This window comes from Myotis daubentonii, chromosome 1 (genome assembly GCF_963259705.1).
Source record: "Myotis daubentonii chromosome 1, mMyoDau2.1, whole genome shotgun sequence".
Classification (NCBI taxonomy): domain Eukaryota; kingdom Metazoa; phylum Chordata; class Mammalia; order Chiroptera; family Vespertilionidae; genus Myotis; species Myotis daubentonii.
Window position 1 is genome coordinate 95,714,152 of NC_081840.1, and position 22,246 is coordinate 95,736,397.

At 40.2% G+C, this 22,246-nt stretch overlaps 1 protein-coding gene across 1 annotated transcript in view; it reads left to right on the forward strand.

Annotated features, from left to right (window-relative positions):
• The window catches only part of ITGA8 (integrin subunit alpha 8), a 196,806-nt gene extending 175,845 nt beyond the window's left edge, over positions 1-20,961 (forward strand). Inside the window, exons 26-30 of the mRNA XM_059711352.1 lie at positions 531-665; positions 5,539-5,652; positions 7,884-7,985; positions 16,049-16,171; positions 18,095-20,961. Coding sequence (XP_059567335.1) covers positions 531-665; positions 5,539-5,652; positions 7,884-7,985; positions 16,049-16,171; positions 18,095-18,181 — 561 coding nt within the window. The 3' untranslated portion in view covers positions 18,182-20,961. The remainder of the gene's footprint in view (positions 1-530; positions 666-5,538; positions 5,653-7,883; positions 7,986-16,048; positions 16,172-18,094) is intronic.
• Positions 20,962-22,246: the final 1,285 nt, after the last annotated feature.

Here is a 22,246-nt window from a genome sequence, read left to right on the forward strand (position 1 = left end):
TCCTAAACCACATCAGCACCCCATGGTCAGCGCCTCACTTTTCTGCCACCTCAAGATCCATCTCTCCACATGGAAACTTAGTTTTATATATGTATGTATATATATGTATATATAAAACACAGAGAAAGACAGAGAGACAGAGACAGAGAGAGAGAGAGAGAGAGAGAGAGAGAGAGAGAGAGAGAGAGAGAGAGAGAGAGGAAAGTAAGGAGAGAATAATGACTCATGCCTGAAAAGTCACCCCACATTTTCTAACCTTATGGGGAAATCACTTCTGCTTCAAGACTTATCTTCATAAGACAAACTTTCCAGGTGCATCCCCATGCCTCATGAATTCCTGTAACTGGGGAATGGAAAGTTGCTCCTTATGAACAGGGTTCATTTTGCTGCTGAAAATGCTGCTGGTAAAAGAAAGCATGTTTGAATTCTAATGTGAATCACATCCAGTTGTGAAAAAAATTGCCTAGAGTTTGAGGCTAGGTAGCAAGTGTTAATGTGATTGTACGTGATCTCTTGCTTTCTGTTTCCAGCTTGCTGCTCCCCCAAAGGACACCCCTGAACTGAGCGCCTTTTTGAAAAACGCAACCATCCCTCATCTTGTCAGGAAAAGAGATGTGCCGGTGCCGGTGCCAGAGCTCCGCAGACAGAGCCCGGCAAAAATCCTGGTGAGTACTGTCAGTGCACACACCGAGGGAAGATTGGACTGGACAGAATTCCCAACACAGAAGGCTGTAACTTCAAGTATTGGTTTTCATCCTCTAATGCTCAGATATGCCTAACATTTTTTGTCAGTATGTATTGTGAGAAATGAAAGTGACTATTCTGTGAGGACTAATGAGCATTTGCAGTGTAGCATTTTTTCTTCTAAACCTGCCATGGAGGCCACATTGGAGAAGTAATGATGAAACATAAAATGTGACTGTTAATGTATTTCAAGAACATAAAGATTCGGTTGTTAGCTTGTTCCAGACACTGCACTGGTGAGAGTTTGAAGTGAGTCCCTGCCCCTGAATCTCAGCTGAGAATGGTACATTCAGGTTTTCTGAGCCAAAAATCTGTATCTTAGCATTGAGGTCTGTGGTTGATCTAGTTGAGCTGAGTCAGTACTTAATAAAATGTGGACAGCATTCCTGAATCAGCATTTTTTATTCAATTCTTCTACTTGTTCCAATGTGAATGTTAATGCCATTGAACTATACATTTAAAAGGGGTTAAATGGGTGCTTTTTAAAATGTATGTCTTGAATATGCTCTAGCATTCATTTATTTCATCTTGATAATATAAAAAGTTTTAAACATGGAAATGGACTGAAAGTACAATGAGCAAGTCTAACTTGATCAGTTAAACTAAGTCAAGAGAAGAATCTTAATATATAAAAACCCAGGGTCCGTAACATCCAAAACAACCAAAGGCTCGACTGACTGCTGCTGCTGTGGGCACCCCGACGCAGCACTGACTGCTGAGGGGGCTGTGGATCAGCCCTGGAGAGGCCTGGAAAGAAAGACAGTGTCTGATCCGTAGCCTCCATGGCAGCTGTTGATCAGCACTTGCCTCTCTCTTTCGCTCTGGGCCTGGCCAGCAGCCGCGCCCCTCTTTCTCTTGGGCCTCCACTGGGGCTGCTGATCAGCCCTGTCTCTCTGATCAGGCCCATTGATAGGCCCAGGGACGCTGACTGGCATAGAAACCAACCAATCAGAACCAAATCTGGGTGAAGTGTGAGGAGCCAATGGCTGCCTAGGAGGCAGAGCTTTTGATGCTGACTGGCATAGAAACTGACCAATCAGAACCTAATCTGGGTGAACTGAAAAGGCAGAACCTAAGGTGGGGGCTAAGGAAGGGTTTTAAGGGCAACAGCTTTTTGGTGTAAGGTGTAAGAAAGCAGTTCAATTTTTTTAATGACCGGTTTGGCAGTATAGTGCATATGGCTGTCTATCAGTCCAGATATAGGGATTATGTAGTTTTGTCTGCCAAGAGCATCTCCTCCTGCTGAAAATGGCTCCCCCCCCGCCCCCCCACATACACATTTAAGCAATCCTATATAATCTATCTGTACTACTAAAAGGGTAATATGCTAATTAGACTGGGTCAACTGGCCATCTTCTAGACGACTGACTTCCTTCCGGACAAAGCCTTGGTGGTGGGGGCTGAGGCAGCGGCTGTTAGGGGTGATCAGGCTGGCAGGGGAGGGCAGTTGGGGACAAGATCAGGCTGGCAGGGGAGGGCAGTTGGAGGTGAGATCAGGCCAGCAGGGGAGGGCAGTTAGGGGCTATCAGGCAGGCAGAGGCAGTTAGGGGCAAGATCAGGCTGGCAAGGGAGAGCAGTTGGAGGTGAGATCAGGCCAAAAGGGGAGGGCAGTTAGGGGCAATCAGGCAGGCAGGCAGAGGCAGGGGCAATCAGGCAGGCAGGCAGAGAGATTAGGGGTGATTAAGCAGGCAGGCAGAGGGGTTAAGGGTAATCAGGCAGGCAGTCAGAGGCAGTTAGGAGTGATCAGGCAGGCAGGCAGGTGAATGGTTAGGAGCCAGTGGTCCCAGATTGCGAGAGGAATGTCCCACCACTGGTTTAGGTCTGATTCCTGTGGGATCGGGCCTAACCCAGCAGTCGGACATCCCCCAAGGGGTCCCGGATTGGAGAGGGTGCAGGCTGGGCTGAGGGAACACCACCCCCCACCCCACGACCCCCCACCCCCGTGCACGAATTTCATGCACTGGGCCACTAGTGTTTATTATAATAGAAGAACCTGAAATTACATGGCAAAAGCTATATGGCAGTTAGCAGATTATATGATTTGAGTCCCTGTACATTTTTATGACACTGTAACGTTTTGAAAAACGTAAGAGTAGGGAATTGATATGCTATTGAGTTTAAAATAATTTAATAAAATTCTAAATAGTATCATTTTTAAAAGGCTTCCAGAAGTAATAGAACACAAAGTAATGATTTAAGTCCTGAGAATGTAATTACAGCATGGTGACTATAGTTAATAATACCATATGGTATATTTGAACGCTGTAAGCAAGTAAATCTTACAAGTTCTCATCACAAGGAAAAAAAATGGGTAATTTTGTATGGAAACAGATGTTAACTAGACTTATTGTGGTGATTATTTTGCAATATATACAAATATCAAATCATTATGTTGTACATCTGAAGCTAATATGTTATATATCAGTTACACCTCATTAAAATTTTTTTAAATAAACACAAAAGAAAATGATTGACATCTATAGAATTCTATGTGCAGTCCCAAGGGAAAAGCCCTCTGGCAAACCAATGTTTAAATCTCTGAGGACCAAGAATTTGGAAAATCAAGATTCAACTATATTTTTGAGTTTCCACTTCAGCATGTGTCTCATGAGTATATAAAGGCAGTGGAGATCAATAACCAATAATCTTTTGAAAAATTATATGCTCTTGTGTTATAGGGTCAGATTTTTTTCTTCTTTCTCTTTAAAGATTTGTAATGCAAGATGGTTTCTAACCTCTGAATATCATAGGAATGTGTTACTTGCAGATGAGGGCAAGGCAATCCTTGATTTCCACGTCTGATTTTGTTAAACTATGTTTTATTCCCGTTCTCTCTTATTGATTCAAAAATTGCAAGTCATATGCCCCCCCCCCGTCCTCAAGTCAAAATAATTCTGGATAGAAAGTGATTATGCAAAGTTTATTCTGAAATCAAAAGCTAAATAAGACCTCCTACAGTTTTTGTTTAGTTAAAAACAAGTTACTGAATCACATTTCTGATTAGGAATTTGAAAGTGCAAAATGCCAACATCCTGTGTTGGGATCATAATTTCCAATTTGCATAGGAATATCTGTATCTGTAACCCTGAGATATAATTTCTCCTCTACTTAAGAATTGTCCTTGCTTTTCTCATCTCAGGCTCCTGCAGCTATCGCCCCCATCTCCTCTTTCTCCTCCTTTAACTACTCAGTTTACAGAAACTTTATCTTTCTTAGTCCTGTTTAGCACTTGATACTCTTTTATAGATTTTTTAAAAAATGATTTTTAGAGACAGAGGGAGAGAAAGAAACATCAATGTGAGAGCAAAACATTGATTGGCTGCCTCCTGCATGCCCCCAACTGGGGATCGAGGCTGTGACCCAGGCATGTGCCTTGACAGGAATCGAACCGGCAACCTTTCAATGCATGGGACGATGCCTAACCAACTGAGCCACACAGGCCAGGGCAGCACTTGACACTCTTGACCACTTTCTAAAACCATTACCTCCCCTGGATTCTCTCAACCTGGCCAAGACCCAAACACTGGTAGCAGAAGAGCAGCCCAGCAACCTGTATTTGGAAACATTATGAAGAAATCTAACCTTACTGGAGTTTATCAGATACATGTTACTTATTGCTTGGGTTTTAGAGAATTCTGAGGGTCTTGAAAAAGGTTTTCATAGTGATATGTTCCTCGGGCTACTCTGTATTTTATCTATTTCATTAATGTGAAATGCCTTAGTCAACTACTTCACACAGTATCCAATATTGAACATCCATAGGCTAGTGCCCAGTGCTTGAGACATAAAAAATAAATAATAGCTCACACAATAAATTCAAATCAGTGAGTATAATTCAAAAAGTATCATCCTGTACATGGCAAAGTGGAAAATGGATGTGAGGAGTCCATTTATTTCCACAGTGGAAGCCAATCAGAAAGCATGATTTGATAGGTAGAATGTCATCATAATGAATTCTTTCCAGGAACTTGCATTTTACATATGAAAGTTTACCCATTAGAAGTTGAATGATCCTACAAACTAGTTTAAAAACAACTTAATGGATGAAACTCTCAGAATATCTGCTTTATAACCGGGAAGTAATTTAGACAGAAAGAAGAATGTTATAGAACAAATGCTTGTCAATGGGCTAGTAACTTTGGGATTTTGAGGTAATATGGACTCAGGGACCTTCCTCAAAAGCCATTTCAGGGCTTTGCTTAGTCCAGGTTCAGGTGCTGTGAACGTCTATAAGAAATACCTTCCTGCCCAACCAGCATAACTCAGTGGTTGAGCGTCAACCTATGAACCATGGTCACGGTTCGATTCCCGGTCAGGGCACACACCCGGCTTGTGGCTTGTTCCCCAGTAGGGGGCATGCAGGAGGCAGCCGATCAGTGACTCTCCCTCATCATTTATGTTTCTCTCTCTCTCCTTCTCTTTTACTCTCTGAAATTAATAAAAATATATATATTTTAAAAGAAATGTCTCCCTGGGTTCTATTAAAATGAAGCAGAACAATTCAGTTGCTGCTATAAGAAGATAGTTTTTAGTCCTTAGAAAAGAACTTCAATTTTATGTTGTATTTATGTTCCATTTTATCTCTATGTTACCCCTTAAGTTAATGCATCACTGCTACCAAACTGTGTTTTTTTCTTGGTTGTTTTAATGTATTTGTTCTTCATTTAAATTAGTAATTTATGGATTAGATGATGACTTCTGAGGAAATAAGATGTGAACAAATTGACTTCAATGTTGACCCTCTACCACAATTTAAAGATGCTGATTTGCTAAAGTTGCTGTTGTTTTTTGCAGAATTGTACAAACATCAAGTGCTTACAGATCTCCTGTGCAGTGGGACAACTAGAAGGAGGAGAAAGCGCAGTCCTGAAAGTCAGATCACGGTTATGGGCCAAGACATTTCTCCAGGTAATAGGAAACAATGAAGCACACACACACACCACTCACAGAGACCCTCTTCTCAAAAGCTCAGCACGAAGCTTATTTTTTTAAATGACTTTTAAATTCTTAAACATTTTCTATGTTTACAATTTTTAGATTTAATTTCAAAATATTTTATATTTTAAAATTGTTTTTCAATGTTTAATTTTTTCATTTCAGCATTCTATTTATGTTACTTTTTGTTGAATTTTATTGGGGTGACATTGGTTAATAAAATCATATAGGTTTCAGGTGTACGTTCTGTAATACATCATTTGTATATTGTATTGTGTACTCACTATCCTTAGTCTATTCTCCTTCCATCACCATTTATCCCTCCCTTTACCCTCATTGCCTACCCCTGCCCCCCTTCCCTCTGGTAATCACCATACTGTTGTCTGTATCTATGAGATTTATTTCTTTTGCTTAATGCCTTTACCTTTTTCACCCAGCCCCACATCACCCTTCCCCTCTGACAGCTGTCAGTCTGTTCTCTGTCTCTGAGTCTGTTTCTGTTTCTATTTTGTTTATTTTTTTCACTAGATTCCACATAAGAGTGAAATCATATGGTATTTGTCTTTCTCTGACTGGCTTATTTCACTTAGCATAATACTCTCCAGGTCCACCTATGCTGTTGCAAAGGGTTTGATTTTCTTCTTCTTCTTTTTTTGAAATTTTTTAACAAAGTAGTATTCCATTGTATAAATGGAGATCTGTAAGCACTCATCTACTTACAGGCATTTGGGCTGCTTCCAGATCTTAGCTATTGTAAATAACACTGCAATGAACATAGGTGTGCATATATTCTTTTGAATTAGTGTTTCAGGTTTCTTCGGTTATATTCCCAGTAGTGGAATTGCTGGATCATAAAACTGTTCCATTTTTAATTTTTTGAGGTAACTTCATATTGCTTTCCACAGTGGCTGCACCAGTCTGCATTCACTGATTCCCAAAGTGTAAATATTCTTCCCTGTGGCTGATTTCAAGCTGCTAACATGACGTTGCTGAATATGGAGTTGGGAAGAGATATACTGTAGGTCACCATCACAGAATCTTTCCCCTTCAGATACAATAGACATAAATAATATGTAGATAATAGTAAAATGCAATAAAAGAATTAAAAGTACTGAGTTTTCAGTATTTATTACCTTTAAAAATACATAATTGACTGAAATTTATGTATATATAATTTACAGTTTAGTAATGGTTCTATTTAACAACTGTTACTCACAATTCCCGAAACTTCAACAATCTCTCAAGAGCCATATGAGCCAGCCAAGGGCCACCACTGGGTAAATCTAATCACTGTCTCAGGTTAAACGGAGAAGCACAGAAGCCTAAGTTCTCAGAATGTCTTTTTTTGGCTTTACTCTTAAACATTTTCCTTTGACTTTAATCAACAGTTAATATGAGAACCAATTAAACAAAAAGGACTTTTGCTGAAAAGTTCTGTCAAAAACACTATATGGCTCTAGGACTGTGGTTCTTAATTAGTTTGAGGCTAAAGGGACACTGGCAATAATTAAAGACATTTTTGGTTGTCACAACTAGAGGGGGAGGTGCTACTGGCCTCTAGTGGGTGGAGGCCAGGGATGCTGCTAAACACCCTGCATTGCACAGGACAGTCCCTCAACCAGCCTAAAATCTTAATGGTGCCAGGACTGAGAGTCAGTGCTCTGGGTCTTCTGTATACTATTAGGACGAAATGTGATAAATTTCTTTATAACTTAGTACTAGTCTTTCCCCTAAAATATTTCCCTCTCTAACAATAATTTTTTAGCCCACAACGTTTCCTCTTTGTTTTTCCCTCACAGCAACTATGTAAATGATTGTGCTTACTCCTTTTTAGGATTCTGATTTCCTGTTTTTTATTTTAACTTTATAATACCAAGCCTTTTGTTAATAAGACAATTTAAAGAAGTAAGAAGAGGGTGGATGGTTGGATGGATGGACAGTTGGATGATGATGAATGGATGATGGATAGATGATAGATGGATATTTGGATGGGTGGATGGATGGATGGATGGATGTCTGCATGAATGATGGGTAGATGATGGATGGATATTGGGTGAGTGATGGATGAATGGATGGGGGAAAAGTAAAAGAAAAGGAAGAAAGGGGGAGGAAATTTTGCTTTGGAAATGGAAAACACTGAAAACAATTGGGTGGCTGCCAGTAAAAGCTTTATATGATTTATATTTAAATATTCTTAATTGCAGAGAAAGAATGATCCCTATTCTCTTGCATCCCTGGTGTCTTTTGAAGTTAAGAAGATGCCTTATAAAGACCAGCCAGCAAAACTCCCAGAGGGAAGAATAGCAGTAAGTATCTAAAAATATACAGGCACAAATAATTTCATTTAAACTTTGTTTTTTAAATCACTGTTCTGGCTTGTACTAGGTTTAAGTGTTTATTACATTGACTTGAGAACAGTTTTCCCTTCACTGTTTTCTTATTTCAGTCTGGAAATTACTTAGTGTCATTTGATCAAATTTTAACCTTTTAACATAACTTTCTACCACCCACCCCCAAAAAACAAAATCAAAGGGCAGGACTGATGTCATTTTCAATCAAGCCATTTTGTTTCTAAGAAGTCCAGACAACAATGATCATTATAATGAAATTGTACTAATTGCTTAATTTTAACATGGAGTAGGAAGGGATGTCTCTTCCGTAGGGACAGATGCCAAAGACCAGCTGCAGGACATGAGACAGTGATCTTTCCTTTCTACGTAAAGAACCGCAATTTTCACCTGGGGGTAAAGGTATACTATGAGCTTCATTTGAACAAAATTTTATTTTTTAAAAATGAGGCTATTAAACATTACTGACCCCCAAATATCTGTCAGAGCACAACGGCTGACATCCTCAGCTACCTGGCAGGCCGTGCAGAGCGGAGGGGAGACAGGGTGAGAGGCTGAGCAGACGCCGTCACCAAAGCTCTGCCTTCGCAGTGAGCATGATCACAGCCAGGGCTGCAGGAAGCAGTGTTAAGATTTTAACCTTCATCTCTTGGTCATCCACAGACATTCTCAACCCCCACTTGAACTCTGGTCCCCAGATCCTTGTTATTCAAAGTGCGGCTTACAAACCAACAACCCCAACATCACCTAAATAGTTAGAAATTCAGAAACAGGCCTCACTGCAGACCTGCATTTCACCAAAAGCATCAGGGTATCATCTTCACAGTAAAATTTGAGAAGCACTGCTTTGGATGATATATAAATTGATACTACCACAATTTCTTATCAGCATAGATCTTCAAAGGTAATTGCAATACTTAAACTTTCTAGCCTAACTACTTTTAGAAATTTAAATTAAATTAACCCATTGATTAGTGATTTTCAACCCTAAGTATTCAAAAGAATCATCACTCACGCAACTTTAAATAAATATATACGTGCTAAATCTTTACCTCAAATGTCGGGATTACGTGTGTCTGAAGCAGGGCTTGGACGCTGTGCTTTAAAAGATGTACAAGTGACAATCCTGTAGTGAAACTAGGATTGAGAACCTCTGGCACAGGAAGGCAGCACAGAGGAAAATGCAGTTTCCTGGGCTTTCTCCTGGGACCCCCACCCCCTCCAATTAAGAAGTCACTCTACTTTGCTGAGGCTGTTACCCATATTCAGAAAGAATTTTGAGACAATTAATAAGATTACGTACATAAAACTCCCGCATAGCACCTGGAACAAGGTCAGTCTCAAGTCTCAATAATAGTAAACACCCCCCACACACCCAATATTGGAAATGTCAATAGATTTTCAGAGTCAAACTATTTCAGTAAACGTTGGTGGCATTTCAAAACAAGCACTGCCACATCTTTCTTCATTTAGTTCACCTCTCTTTCATGAGATGTCTGTTATAGTCTGGATTTATGTTCAACTTAGAAAATAGAGGCTTTGGGTTTTTAATATAGAATGTTCACCCAGAGAGGTTCAAAGGCTTGTAGCTCTAAGGGAGATAAATCTGGGCCCTTTTGTTGTCTCTGAGCACATGTTCATTAACAGAAACATATGTTACAGTTGATTCCATCAACAGTATTGAGTCTTTCCGTGCTGGCCACAGGTGACAGCCTGCTGTTCTCAACTCATCTCAGAAGATCCACAAAATGATCAGATACATGCTTCCTCCACCCCCACCACCCTTGTCGCTGCATTTAAAAACCAGTCTTGTTATCCGATGTGGATGACTTACTATACCATTTAGGTAAAGGTACCAGCAGGCCCTAGAATAACATCATTTTGTTCAACGTAGTTTAGTTACAACGTTGATGAGATGCCCTAGGAACTTAACAGTTATGTCAATTAGCCTGTGGTAACATTGATTTCATTATGTCAGTTTACTTAAAGGCACAGAATCTATCCATAATGTTAAGTGACAACTTAACTGTAATTGGAAAAACATTCAGACATATTTTATAGTGAGTTTCCGTCATTCTAATCTTGAAAAGAACCCAGGGGGAGAGCATTGCTTTAAGGTGGTAGAATTCATTGCAGTCAGTAGCTTGAAAATCATCAGAGCTCCGATCCCAGCTCTGCCACGGGGGAGTCTCTCGGTTCCTCCTTCCGTCATGAGAGTAGAGAAAATTCGGCTGTTTTTCTAGGCCCTTGTGTGGGATGACTAGCTTGTTTATACTCCCTTTCAACATGGTCATAATTCAAACATTTCTTGAGGCCTCTATAAGCTTTACATATTGAAGAAATGGCCGTCCCCATCTGCTGCATTGCATGGTGTTGGTAAAAACGAACTCCACACGTGACGTGACACTTGTCGTGTCCGGAGGGGAAGGAAAGGTTGCGTGAAGCAGAGGGATAGGACTGAGCGCTGGTTCATTACAGCGCACAGGAAAAAAGTTCCTGCTATTTGGACACTTTTTTGTTTGTTTACAAATTAATTTTAATATTTGTGTTCCATGTGACTAAAGCCAAATTCCAAAGGTGGCTATTAGGAAGTATGTTATGAAAAATTCTTACTTAAAAACTCATCCATGAACTGTGAATACATTGAATTTTCAGAATTGTTCGCAAAGCTTCAGCAGCTTAAAGTGGAATTCTTACGTTAAACAATTGTTTGGAGTTTGAACTCATGCTAGGGACTACTTGGCACAGGGGCTGTTTAAATGTTGTTAAAATGTGTGTTCAGCTGGTCCACCTTATGTTAAAATGGCACCGTAGGTAGGGTGTCTTGGTACATTTATTTAAAACATCCTTGTGACCTCACTGAAGTATGTTTACACAAGATTTTGTGATACATAAATACAGATGTCAACATTAATTACAGTTGCATAATACAAGGGAGTCCTTTTCCTTCTACCTTGCTATTTTTGTCAAAATATACAAAAATACATCATAAATGTCAGTGAGAAAATGTAGGCATATTAAAGATTTATTTATGGTCTTTCAACCATAATAAAGAACAATAAGATTTACGACATGATGAAGGTAAGATTAGATGTTCCCTACTTAGCATCACTTTAAGAAAATCTAAACGACTTACAGTTTATGGATCCCACTTCCTAAAATTGCAGATAATTATAATAAGTGAATTGTTAAAACTTTATACTGTTTCCTTAAATAGCTACAGGTTCTTGGTACATAAAAATGAATTAAAATGGTTTGTTGATTAGCTGGCATGCAATGCAACTTTCCTCCCTAAATTTTAAGTACTTCAGTTACTCAATATTACCTTCTTTCTTAAAACACTTAAAATAAGTAATCACAAGCCCACGTTCCTAAGGGAAACCTTTGGTCCTAAGTGCATCCCATCTCCTGCCTTGGGGACACCTCCCCGGTGAAAGCATCTTAGGCTTGAGCAGAGTGAATCCCAGCTGCGTGAGACCATGCGGGACGTTCCCGAGCTGCGCAGTCTGTGTGGTAGCTACGAGCCACGCGTGGGTACTGAGTGCCTGAAAGGTGGCTGGTGTGACTGAGGACCTGAACTCATAGTTTTATTTCTTTTTAACTCATTTAAATGTAAATTTAAAATTGCAGTTGTATAAAATACGTTTTTTCGTTAAACACAGTTTTATTGTTTGGGTAAGACTGTATTTCACTTTAACTATGGAAAATTGTTATATGCTACAACTATTAAATACACACTGGATTTTGCAGTTAGTAAAAACAAAAAAGAATATAAAATAGCTCATGAATATTTTTACATTAACTACCTGTTGAAATAATAGTTTTGATTTTTAGGGTTAAATAAAGCATGTATTAAAATTAATGCCCCATTATTCTTTTTAAACTATTTTTATTGTTTTGTAGAGAGAGGAAGGGAGAGGGGAAAAGAGAGAGAGAAACATTCATGTGAGAGAGAAACACCGATCAGTTGCCTCCTTGCATACACCCTTACCGGGGATCGAACCTGCAACCTGGTGATGTGCCCTAACCAAGAATCCGACTGCTGATCTATCGATGTGTGGGATAATAATGTGTGGGACGACATCCGACCAACTGAGCCACACTGGCCAGGGCTCTTTTCCCTTGTTTTGGTTTTTTTAATGTGGCTACTAGAAAATTTTTAATTTAAGAATTTTAAATTAGACTTGCATTATATTTCTATTGGACAGCAGTGTCGAGCAGGGGTATGGAAGGTTCCAGCTTGGAGCTGATGAGAAGACCCACAGAGCTTCAGGGAACATGCGGTGTTTAATAAATCTAATTTGAAATGGATGAAAAATTCTTACTGTAAATCAGTGATTAGTCATTAGAAACTCTAAAAATTAAGACCTATTTTTCTCATTCTTTATTATCCAATGGACAATGTAAGCTTCTGGTGGGCTTGTCAAAAGGAGCTGCAAGAAAAACATCAATATTAGAACTAACAAATTTGTGGTATTTTGTTTCAGGCAAAGCAAAGCTTTGCCTGTTTCCACCTGCAGATGAAATGCCCCTTTGCCATTTGCAGATGTGACATGTCACATGAGCCCCGAATCAACGTGCTCTCCGAAGGACCTCTCCTTTCGAGACATGTGACTCTCCCAGTGGTGTGTCATTTGTGACTCTCATCCACCTCTTTCCAGCAGCAGTTGTCTGCTCCTCTGCACTGGAAATCTGAAGAAACGCTCTGGGCACTATTGTGGCTTTCTGTTTTTCACTCCCCATGGTTTGGTGACGTCTTGACTGTTGCAAGTGAAAAGCCTGGATAAGTTTAGGAAAACAGCTGGGGCCAAGGAAGGTCCCTGAAGCTGCACCCATTTATTTATTTGTTTATTAAATATGTTTCTATTGATTTTTTAGAGGGAGAGAAAGGTAGATAGAAAGATAGAAATATCAATGAGAATCATTGATTGACTGCCCCCTACACGCCCCCTGCCTGGGATGGAGCCTGCAACACAGGCATGTGCCCCGAACAGGAATCGAACCTCGATCTCCTGGTTCATAGGTTGATGCTCAGCCCTGAGCCACACCCGGCAGCGCTGAAGCTGCACCCATTTAGATGGAGAAGCTTGGGCAGCCTCAGTGCCACATGGATGTCATAAAGGCAGCCTGCAAGGGAGCAGGATGCAAGTGCAGGAGGGCAGTCACTCCAGTTCACCTGGTTTAAAAATTCTTTATGTCCTTTCCTTGTAGTCAGTGACATATGATGACGTATAGGAAATATATACAATTTGTGTAAACCTAACATTTAAAGTGTTCAGAGAAAGACTATGACATGGTATTTGTTTAAAGGAACAGAATGTTACTGGCAGCAGACACAACAGTGTGGTGCTGAGAATTTCAGAATGTTGGAACTGAAAGGGACACTAGTGATCCTCTCCGTGGACTTTTTAAAGACGCTGCTGTCAGAATCTTAAGAAGTGAATGCAAACAAAAAGCCAGTAGATTTTGTAATGACCCCTGTAAAGCTGTTTTCTGCTCCAAGAGCTCCTACGAGGCATATCCTGTTCAATTTAATGTTTTATTCCTACTTTTCAAACACTCCTAAAAAAAACACCTTCAGATATCATTATTAGTTCTTTGTTAGTAACGTCCCTGCTCCTTTCTGCAGGCAGACCAAATTTAAAGATAATACATCCCAACCTGCAATAATCAACTGGCCAAAAACCCAGAAAAGTAGTTGGTGGCCATTCTTTCATTCCATTCCATTTGTTGTAATTAAACTAAAAATTTGAGCAGTCTATAGCCTTTATTTCGATTCCTTTAGCTTTTTTCTTTCTTTTTTTTATTTACAAAACTAGGACTGTTCCCTGTGTTTAACATGAAACAGTGGGAGGTGACTTAAGAAATTAGGTAAATCAGGATGGAAAATTGAGAAGCATTGTTGCTTATTTTAATGTAAATTCGATAATTTACGCAATCTCTAACACACGCACAGAGTATAGACTGAAACTGTGTTTCCTCCATGGCCTTAGAGCTTATGGAGAAAAAGAACCTAAGAAACCTCAGAATTTACATGGCTCCCGATTTTCTCTCTCCCGGGGCAATGTAACCGGCTGGTGAGCTCACAATCACTACCATCCTTTTCAGTTCCAAAAATTCTGAAATTCTCATCACCAAAACAGAGTCAGCCTGCTCCCAGTGGCATTGGGGTCATTTTAAAATGTGACTGCATGCCCTTTCTCCGAGCACCACACATGTTAGGACTGTATGCTGATTTCATACATGTTGTCAGATGGAATTCATAAGGGAGCAGGATATAAAAAGAATTGAGAAGTGATCTAGTCCCTAACTTGCTCATGCAGGACACATGAAAGGATAGTTTTAAATAAATTACTTAGGCTGCAGAAACCAGGGACACGGTGACTGCTTTGAGCCCTTGTCATGCATTTCTTCAGTACCATGTGCCCTGTCCTTAAACTATGGCAAGCAGGGAAAGGAAAATGCCACTGGATCACGGAATGTTGCACTTCCTACTGATGTGCTCAATGAAATCAGGACAACACTGGCAAGGACAGCTAACAGTCCAAGGCAGAAAGGACATGAGTAACTGTGAGTAGGTCACGGCCAGCCTTTTTCTCTGAGAGTCGTCTCTGTTCCTTGGCACTATTGTCCATATGGAATGACTGGCAGTTTCATTCCAGTCGATTCTGTTGTTTGCTCTAAATATAAATGATATTTGGGTCCCGAGAACTCAGTGAATTAAGTCATCAGTATGTCTGATGCATAGAGGAAGTGAGCCAAGATGAAAGGAGCAATAAAACCCTGACAAGCTGAGAAGAGCATAGACAGGATGCTCAGACCAGTTAAGAGGCAGAAGCAAAGCAGTGAGCAGAGTCAGGGCTCAATACCCGAGTGCAGGCTATGAAGACATCCATATGTTTCCAGCCAGGGAAAGTTTGAGAGCCCAGCAACCCTCATCATGAATTTATCCTCTCCTGACCGGTGGATCAGAGAATTGCGGCCCGGAGTTCTTGAGCGTGTGTCAGGACTGGACTCATGAACCTTCCAACCAACTTGACAACAAGTTGCCAGGGATCACTTCAAACAGTTTAGCTGAGGCAATGCTTACTTCAATCTATAGCCAGATAGGCCTCCTTGGTGAAGAATGTTTTGGATCCAAGAATATGTTTATTCTCTTTCTTGACAAAAGGGGTTAGCAGCGTGGTGGTTTTGTTTGTGGGTCTGCGGCTGTTTCTGCCATGTTGGGAGAGGAGTCGTTCACAGACACGGAGCGTGCAGGCCTGCTGAGAAGGCCTCGTGTAACTCCAGGTTCCCTTGCAAACTGGGAATGAAATGAGTCCTAATAGTATCTGAAAATTGGAGTTAGGATTGAAGGCAGCTCCACAGCATCACCGTTCACTCGGCTTACTGTAGTTACTTCCATCAAATGCAAGATGGCTAGCCTCACACTCTGGGCTGTCCTTTGATAGAGCACAGAACCTAGAGATAAAGAGCCTGGCACTGATTAGCTCTATGAATCAGCTCTGTGGGACGCATTTTTTCTTGTTTGTAAAATGAGGGGTTGGGTGAGATGATTTCTAACTTTCCTGCACATCCAACAGTCTGTAGTGGTGCGCAAGCTCACCTCTCAGCGAGGTTAGCTCGGTTCGGTGAAGCGTAAGTGGACAGACTTGGTCTTTTGTAGGGTCTACTTTTAGCCACTGTTTTTATAAAATGTCCAGCCCAATTTAAGGTCATTCCTTTCCACCTTGTTGGTTCCTGGCCCACCTCACTTCCATTTTAGGGTTTCTGTGCAGTTATAAGCCAAACATCCACAACATATCTGTGACTGGCTTTTCACCCAACCTGGGAGACGTGAGAATGTATGAGATTTTAAGATCCATGTTCAAGAGCAATAACCCCTTCAGCCTCTCCTAGGATGACTTCAATTATTATATGGATCCTTTCAGAACTACTCCCAATATTATATTGGTAACTACTGCTTTATTTCACCAAAGAGTTTTCAAAGTAGAGCTCATTTGCTTTATTTTCCACTTCAGATTAAGACATCAGTTATTTGGGCAACACCAAATGTTTCCTTCTCAATCCCATTGTGGGTGATAATACTGGCGATACTTCTTGGATTATTGGTTCTGGCCATTTTGACTTTGGCTTTATGGAAGGTAAGTTTCTTTATTTTCTTTTCCTTTTTGAGTAGAGAGGCCACTGAAGGGATTTAGAAGGCTTTATCTAGGGATTTAAAAGATAATGCTAGAGGTGTGATTTGGGGGTTTCTAACAGTCTAAAAAGCATAAAAGAAACCTTGTATCTTGTTTGCTTTGGCAAACAGTACCCTTGTGTAACTGACATTTAAGAAGACTGGGGGTGTTTAAGGTTGCTTTTATCTTGAGACTTCTTATAAATAAATAGAGAGAGAATTATACTTTATTAACTAAGACCTGTGACCTTTTTTCCAATATGCTTGGAGTGAAAATGTTATTATGAAGACTTCTTTTTCTTGTTTAATTAACCAAGATCTTAAGCTTTTTATTTAAATGGTCCTATCAACAATCCTTTGAGAGTTTTCTTTATAAACACTACACAGATGTAATTAATATAGTAATTAATTGGTACTTGGACTGTCAAGTAGGGCAAATAGATCATGCATGTTATAATATTCTTGGACTTACTGGTTTTTTTAAAATCTTGCCGATTGGTTTGTCTCCATTAGGAAGGCTTAACTTACTCTTTCATGTGTTATACTAAAGTTTGTTCTAAAAATCTACAATAGAAATTAATTTCTGGCCCCAAAACAAACATGATTACCAAGTTTCACAGAGCTTTCCATTTCAAAAGAGAAACAATGTCAGGATTTTATGACTGTCAGAATAATTAATCCAGTCACATCTTAACCACTATTGTTGTGTTTCTACAAAAATCATAGTGTGTTTTTATTTAAAAACAATATGCAGCATGCTTAAGAGACCTTTAAACTAGGAAAACTTTGCCTTTTAAGTTAAAAATTGGCGTTTCGGATCTGTATCAGTTGTTTTGTGCCATCCTGAGCCCCTATAGTCTTGCACACCTTTACAAATAGACTGTTGTGTTATTCTGTTATTTATAGTAACTGTATTTCCATAATGTTATAGTTATATGTGCCGATTGACAGAACATTGTGCTAGTCCTACAACAGAAAGACGACTTGATATTATAAGCCAAACCCAGTGGGTTGGGTTTCTAATGAAGAAACAATAAACACAAACTGAGGTTCCAGGTTTGTAGGAGGTTTCGCCTAGACCAGTGGTCGGCAAATTCATTAGTCAACAGAGCCAAATATCAACAGTACAACGACTGAAATTTCTTTTGAGAGCCAAATTTTTTAAACTTAAACTATATAGGTAGGTACATTGTTATTAACTTAATTAGGGTACTCCTAAGGCATAGGAAGAGCCACACTCAAGGGGCTAAAGAGCCACATGTGGCTCGTGAGCTCCAGTTTGCTGACCACAGGCCTAGACCAAATACCTAATTTGAAATTCAGGAGGATGAACATTCTAGAATCACCTCTTCCCAGAGTTCCTGGTTAATCTTTGTAAAGGTCCTAAGATGTTCTTGGATTAAAATAAATTTCCCTCTATATATTATATGCCCCATCGAGTGAAGAGGGGTGCCCAAGGATCCCCTCACTTCCTCCTATGATCCATCCTGAGGAAGCTATATTTCAGGAGCGACTCTCCCTTCCCTGGTCAGCAGTTAGTGCTGCTGCTGACTCCAGAAAACATGCAGGAAAGCAGAGAGGACATTCCCGGGCCAGGGCCTGTAACCCCAGGAAAAGATGCAAGGTCCATACCTAGTTTGTATAAAACAGGCATTCTCCCACTATCAGGGCAAGGCAGCAGGAAGGCATGAAGACTGCCCAATGCAGTGCTTTCCTCTGCAGTTTAAGGATACTCTTTTTTCACCCCCTCATTTGGAGACTCAGGAAGATGACCTCCACAGAGCTCTAAGTTCCTTAGCAAATACATAAAGTGAACATTATTGGCACGAGGGGTTTCACAAATTCCTAGAGTGACTTGCTTTTATAGCCCATTTTTTCTTTTCTGTAGTGTGGATTCTTTGACAGATCAAGACCCCCCCAAGATGATATGAATGACAGGGAACAGCTGACAAATGAGAAAACCCCTGGTGCTTGAAAAGGAAAAACCAAAGACCAAAAACTCCAACACGGTCCTGTTCAAAGAAAAGAAGGAACATGAGGGTTAAACAAAGGTTTTCCTGGACCTGCCAGTGTCCTAGGAAATGGAAAGGCCCGGAACTATCGCCTCATCGACACCACCCTGTGGAGACGTTGCCATGGAGCCCCGCGAGCCTTGGGAAGGAGACATCCTCACCGCTGTAGAAACAGCCATCGTGCACGTTTCTTCCCCTGGAGTCATTCTGTATTTGACAGACACTTTGAAGTGGGTATGGAAACTAAGGCTGCTTTCCAGGTAAACCCAACAAGTCACAAAGACAAAAGGACTGAATTATGATAGAATTTAGAAGGCGAACTAGGACCGAACCTTCCAACACTACTGTATCCTACAGAATATTTGACACCTCCCTATGGAAAAGAGATACTTCTAATGATGTTACGGCTCAGGGAGACAAGTATATGTTGTTGTTGGTACTGTGAAAGTACTTTTGAAACGACAAAATAATCTTGTAAGCAAGGATAACAATTTATTTATTTATTTTCCGTTTCTCTGGCCATGTAGAGGATTTGGAAATTAAGATTTGGTCAGCTGGTTTTCTAAATCACACCCTTAACTCCTTCTAAGTTAACCACTGTGTGCAGATCAGTCATTTAATAGAGATTTTTAGATCATGTTAAGGAAAAGCAAATTGGTATTAGAAGATAGCTTCATTTAATATTCTGCTGCCTTCCACCTGAAATTACTTATATTCACACTTTCTAGGGGTTCACATCTGCTTAATGTAGCTTTGCAAAAAGTTACATTTGTAGTTCTTTTTATTTTAAAAAAATAATCGTTCCATTTACTTAATTAGCAATACATACATTTCAAGGTACTCTCAACACTGTGTGGTGTTTAAAAGTTATGGTAATTATGAAAAATGTCTAGAGTTTGTCGATTGAAAAGCCATTTAACAATATGGGTAAACATATTTTTAATATCTATAAGAAGCAACACCAATATTTAACTTCAGATAAATACCTATTTTCTCTACTATATCTCACACTTTTTATGTACACAGAGAATATATGTTACACATAAATAGGAAGGAAGTGAAAAGTTATGCAGGTGTGAGATGAATCTAGAAAACGGATTCCCAAGGATTTTACTTAAAATTGCCCATTCCAACTTTACTACTCATTTTTACTGATAATCTTTATAGTACATGACTTTGGAAAAGTATCTTTATGTAAGGTATTTTCCCATCATCTTGAATTTAACCATCACAAAAACTTGATGTTTAAAACTTGTAAATAAGCCATAATTATGTGTAATATTAACATTTTTGAAGTAAAATTGACCAGGCAAATTCATATAGTCTGCACAACTTTGTATCCTTTTTATAATAATGAAAAATTACTAGGAAGAAATGCTGAACAAAGTTTATATTTATGTGCAATATTTTATAGACCTATGTATCTAAGGCATGTTTACACTGGCATTCGTTATTTTTAAATTAATATCCTGAATATTAAGAATGATGGAACAAGCAGACCCAAAACCTTAAGTTTACAGAGCCATTGGAAAACTTGTATCCCAGTTTCAACATCACACTGTTTGAAAGAAGAGCCAAACAATCAAACTCACAGACATTAAGTTTCTGTCGTGCCTTAACCTGGAGACAAGCCATTTGGCTGTAGCTGCAGAATTTCTTTGGAGACCAAATGAAAGGCACATGGAAGAAGACACGGATACAGTTCATATTCTTCCCGCTTATGAATTAAATCTTGTCATGGTAGCGGTTTCAAGTCTGTTAGGAATGAAGTCTGGCTCTCAGTGTATGCGGCTGGCTGTGGGTGAGAACCGCACGTGCTTCAAACTACTTGTGGGCCCCACACCAGCCTCTGGTCCTAGGTGTCGGTTATCTAGAATTGGCTTTACACTAGGGAAGTAACCATCTACAGGATATGACTGGAGGGATTTCAGGCAGGACTCTGTGCCCCCAAATAATGCCTTAACTCTTGCCTCCATTTTAGCCAATAGAAATGAGCACCTCAGGATTTTTGGTCATGAGAGGTGTCTGAGAAAACTCTCCCATTGCCTTTTAAGCTAACAACATTGGTGAAGGAACTCAGAACTCTTAGGGTTCGATAAATGTAGGTCCCCGTGAGAGCACTCATACAGACACCTGGGGAAACTAGAGGTCCTAAGGAGACTGGGACCTGGAACAGAGCAAGGTATGAGGGCTTCAAAGGCAAACTCTGCCTTCAACACAGTCTCAGCCAAGAGTAGTCCCTTCGAAAAGGGTGAGCACCGCTACCTACAGGTGTTTCGTGGAGGCTGGCAAGCACACACCGGCCCACTCAACCACTAAAATGTGGAAGCAAATGAAGGAGGGGGACACTGAGGTCAGAGGACTTTCCAGGCATCAGTTCCTCAGCTCCCCTCTACACGCAGGGTCCTCTAACCACGCACGGAGCACATCTGCTTCTGGTCACAGGATTGCTAATCACTTTCCTAACTCAGAATGTGCCGTGCTGTCTGAGAGTCTCTCTCTGTGTTAGATACCCCTTTGAAAATTCTTGCAGCTGGTTTTTAAGATATGGAAAATGGGCAAATGAAGTTTTATGAACTTGGAGGTTTTTATACAGTAAGTACACAATACGGACTAGTCACCACTGAAATCCTATTTCAACTCTTTTCCTTTTCCTGTTTTATTTAAATACATTTGTAGATATCTGTGAAAATTTTCATGTACCTATTTACCTTTTCACTAATAAAATTAAAAATGAAAGACACTTTGACGTACTTGTGGCTTATTTCACAAGTGAAGGAAAGCTTTCCCACAGTAGCAGACATCAAAGTTTCTGTCTATGCCTTGATTCTTTATTATAAAAACTAGAGGCTGGTGCACAAAATTCGTGCACGGGGGTTGGGGGATGTCCCTCAGCCCGGCCTGCCCTCTCTCCAATATGGGACCCCTTGGGGGATGTCTGACTGCTGGTTTAGGCCCCATCCCTGTGGAATCGGGCCTAAACCGGCAGTCAGACATCCCTCTCACAATCCGAGACTGCTGGCTCCTAACCACTCACCTGCTTGATTGCCCCTAACCATTTCTGACTGCCAGCCTGATCATGCCCTAACCACTCACCCGCCAGCCTGATTGACGCCTAACTGCTCCTCTGCTGGCCCAATTGCCCCCAAGTGCCCTCTCCTGCCGGCCCAATCGCCTCCAACTGCCCTCCCTTGCTGGCCATCTTGTGGTGGCAATCTTGTGACGACGTCGCAAGATGTCACCTAGGCTTTTATTATATGGGATAACATTGGAAGAAATTTGAAAGAGCAAAAATGCATCACTACTTTGGGATGATAAAAATGTTATCAATTTATATTGTGGTAATAATCGCCCAACTTTGAAAATACTAAAAACACTAAAAAAACATTGAACTGTCTTCTTTTTAAGTAGGTGAGTTTTATGGCATGTGAATTAAATTGCCATAAAAACGTTTAAAATTTTGTTAGCTCTTTTTTGACACCCCCACCCTTATACAACTGGTTTCTCTATCTTGTCTTTCAAATGTTGGCTGTATACTAGTATAAATCTGTTATGACGCCTTCCTTTGCATCTTTGGCCAACTCAAAGGCTCTTCCTGTCCTTCATGGCATTTTGGTCCAGGGATATCTGTGTATCCCCGATGAAAAAAATGCAGCCAAATCTAAGATTCAGTGATATTGGTGCTGAAGATCAAAGCCCCATCTCAGTACAAACTAGTCTGAGTGGGGCAAGATTTCCCTGAAGCACATGGAAGGATCCACACTGGGCCAGCCCACTGGTTAAAGCCTACCTGTGCTCATAGTGAGGGGAAAAGAAATAAAGTGCTTGGTAGGTTAATGTGAGCAGTGAGAGCTGTCTTCTCAACAAACTCTGTTGCTACCTTTGTCACTTCCAGACACTTTTAATGGAGACATTTAACTATGTCAGTACTTTCTAAACATTGAATTGCTATTTGGGTTCCTAGATTGGACAAATGAGATAAGTATCACTGCTTGCAGAATTTTTGACAAAGTAGGATTTCCTTGCAA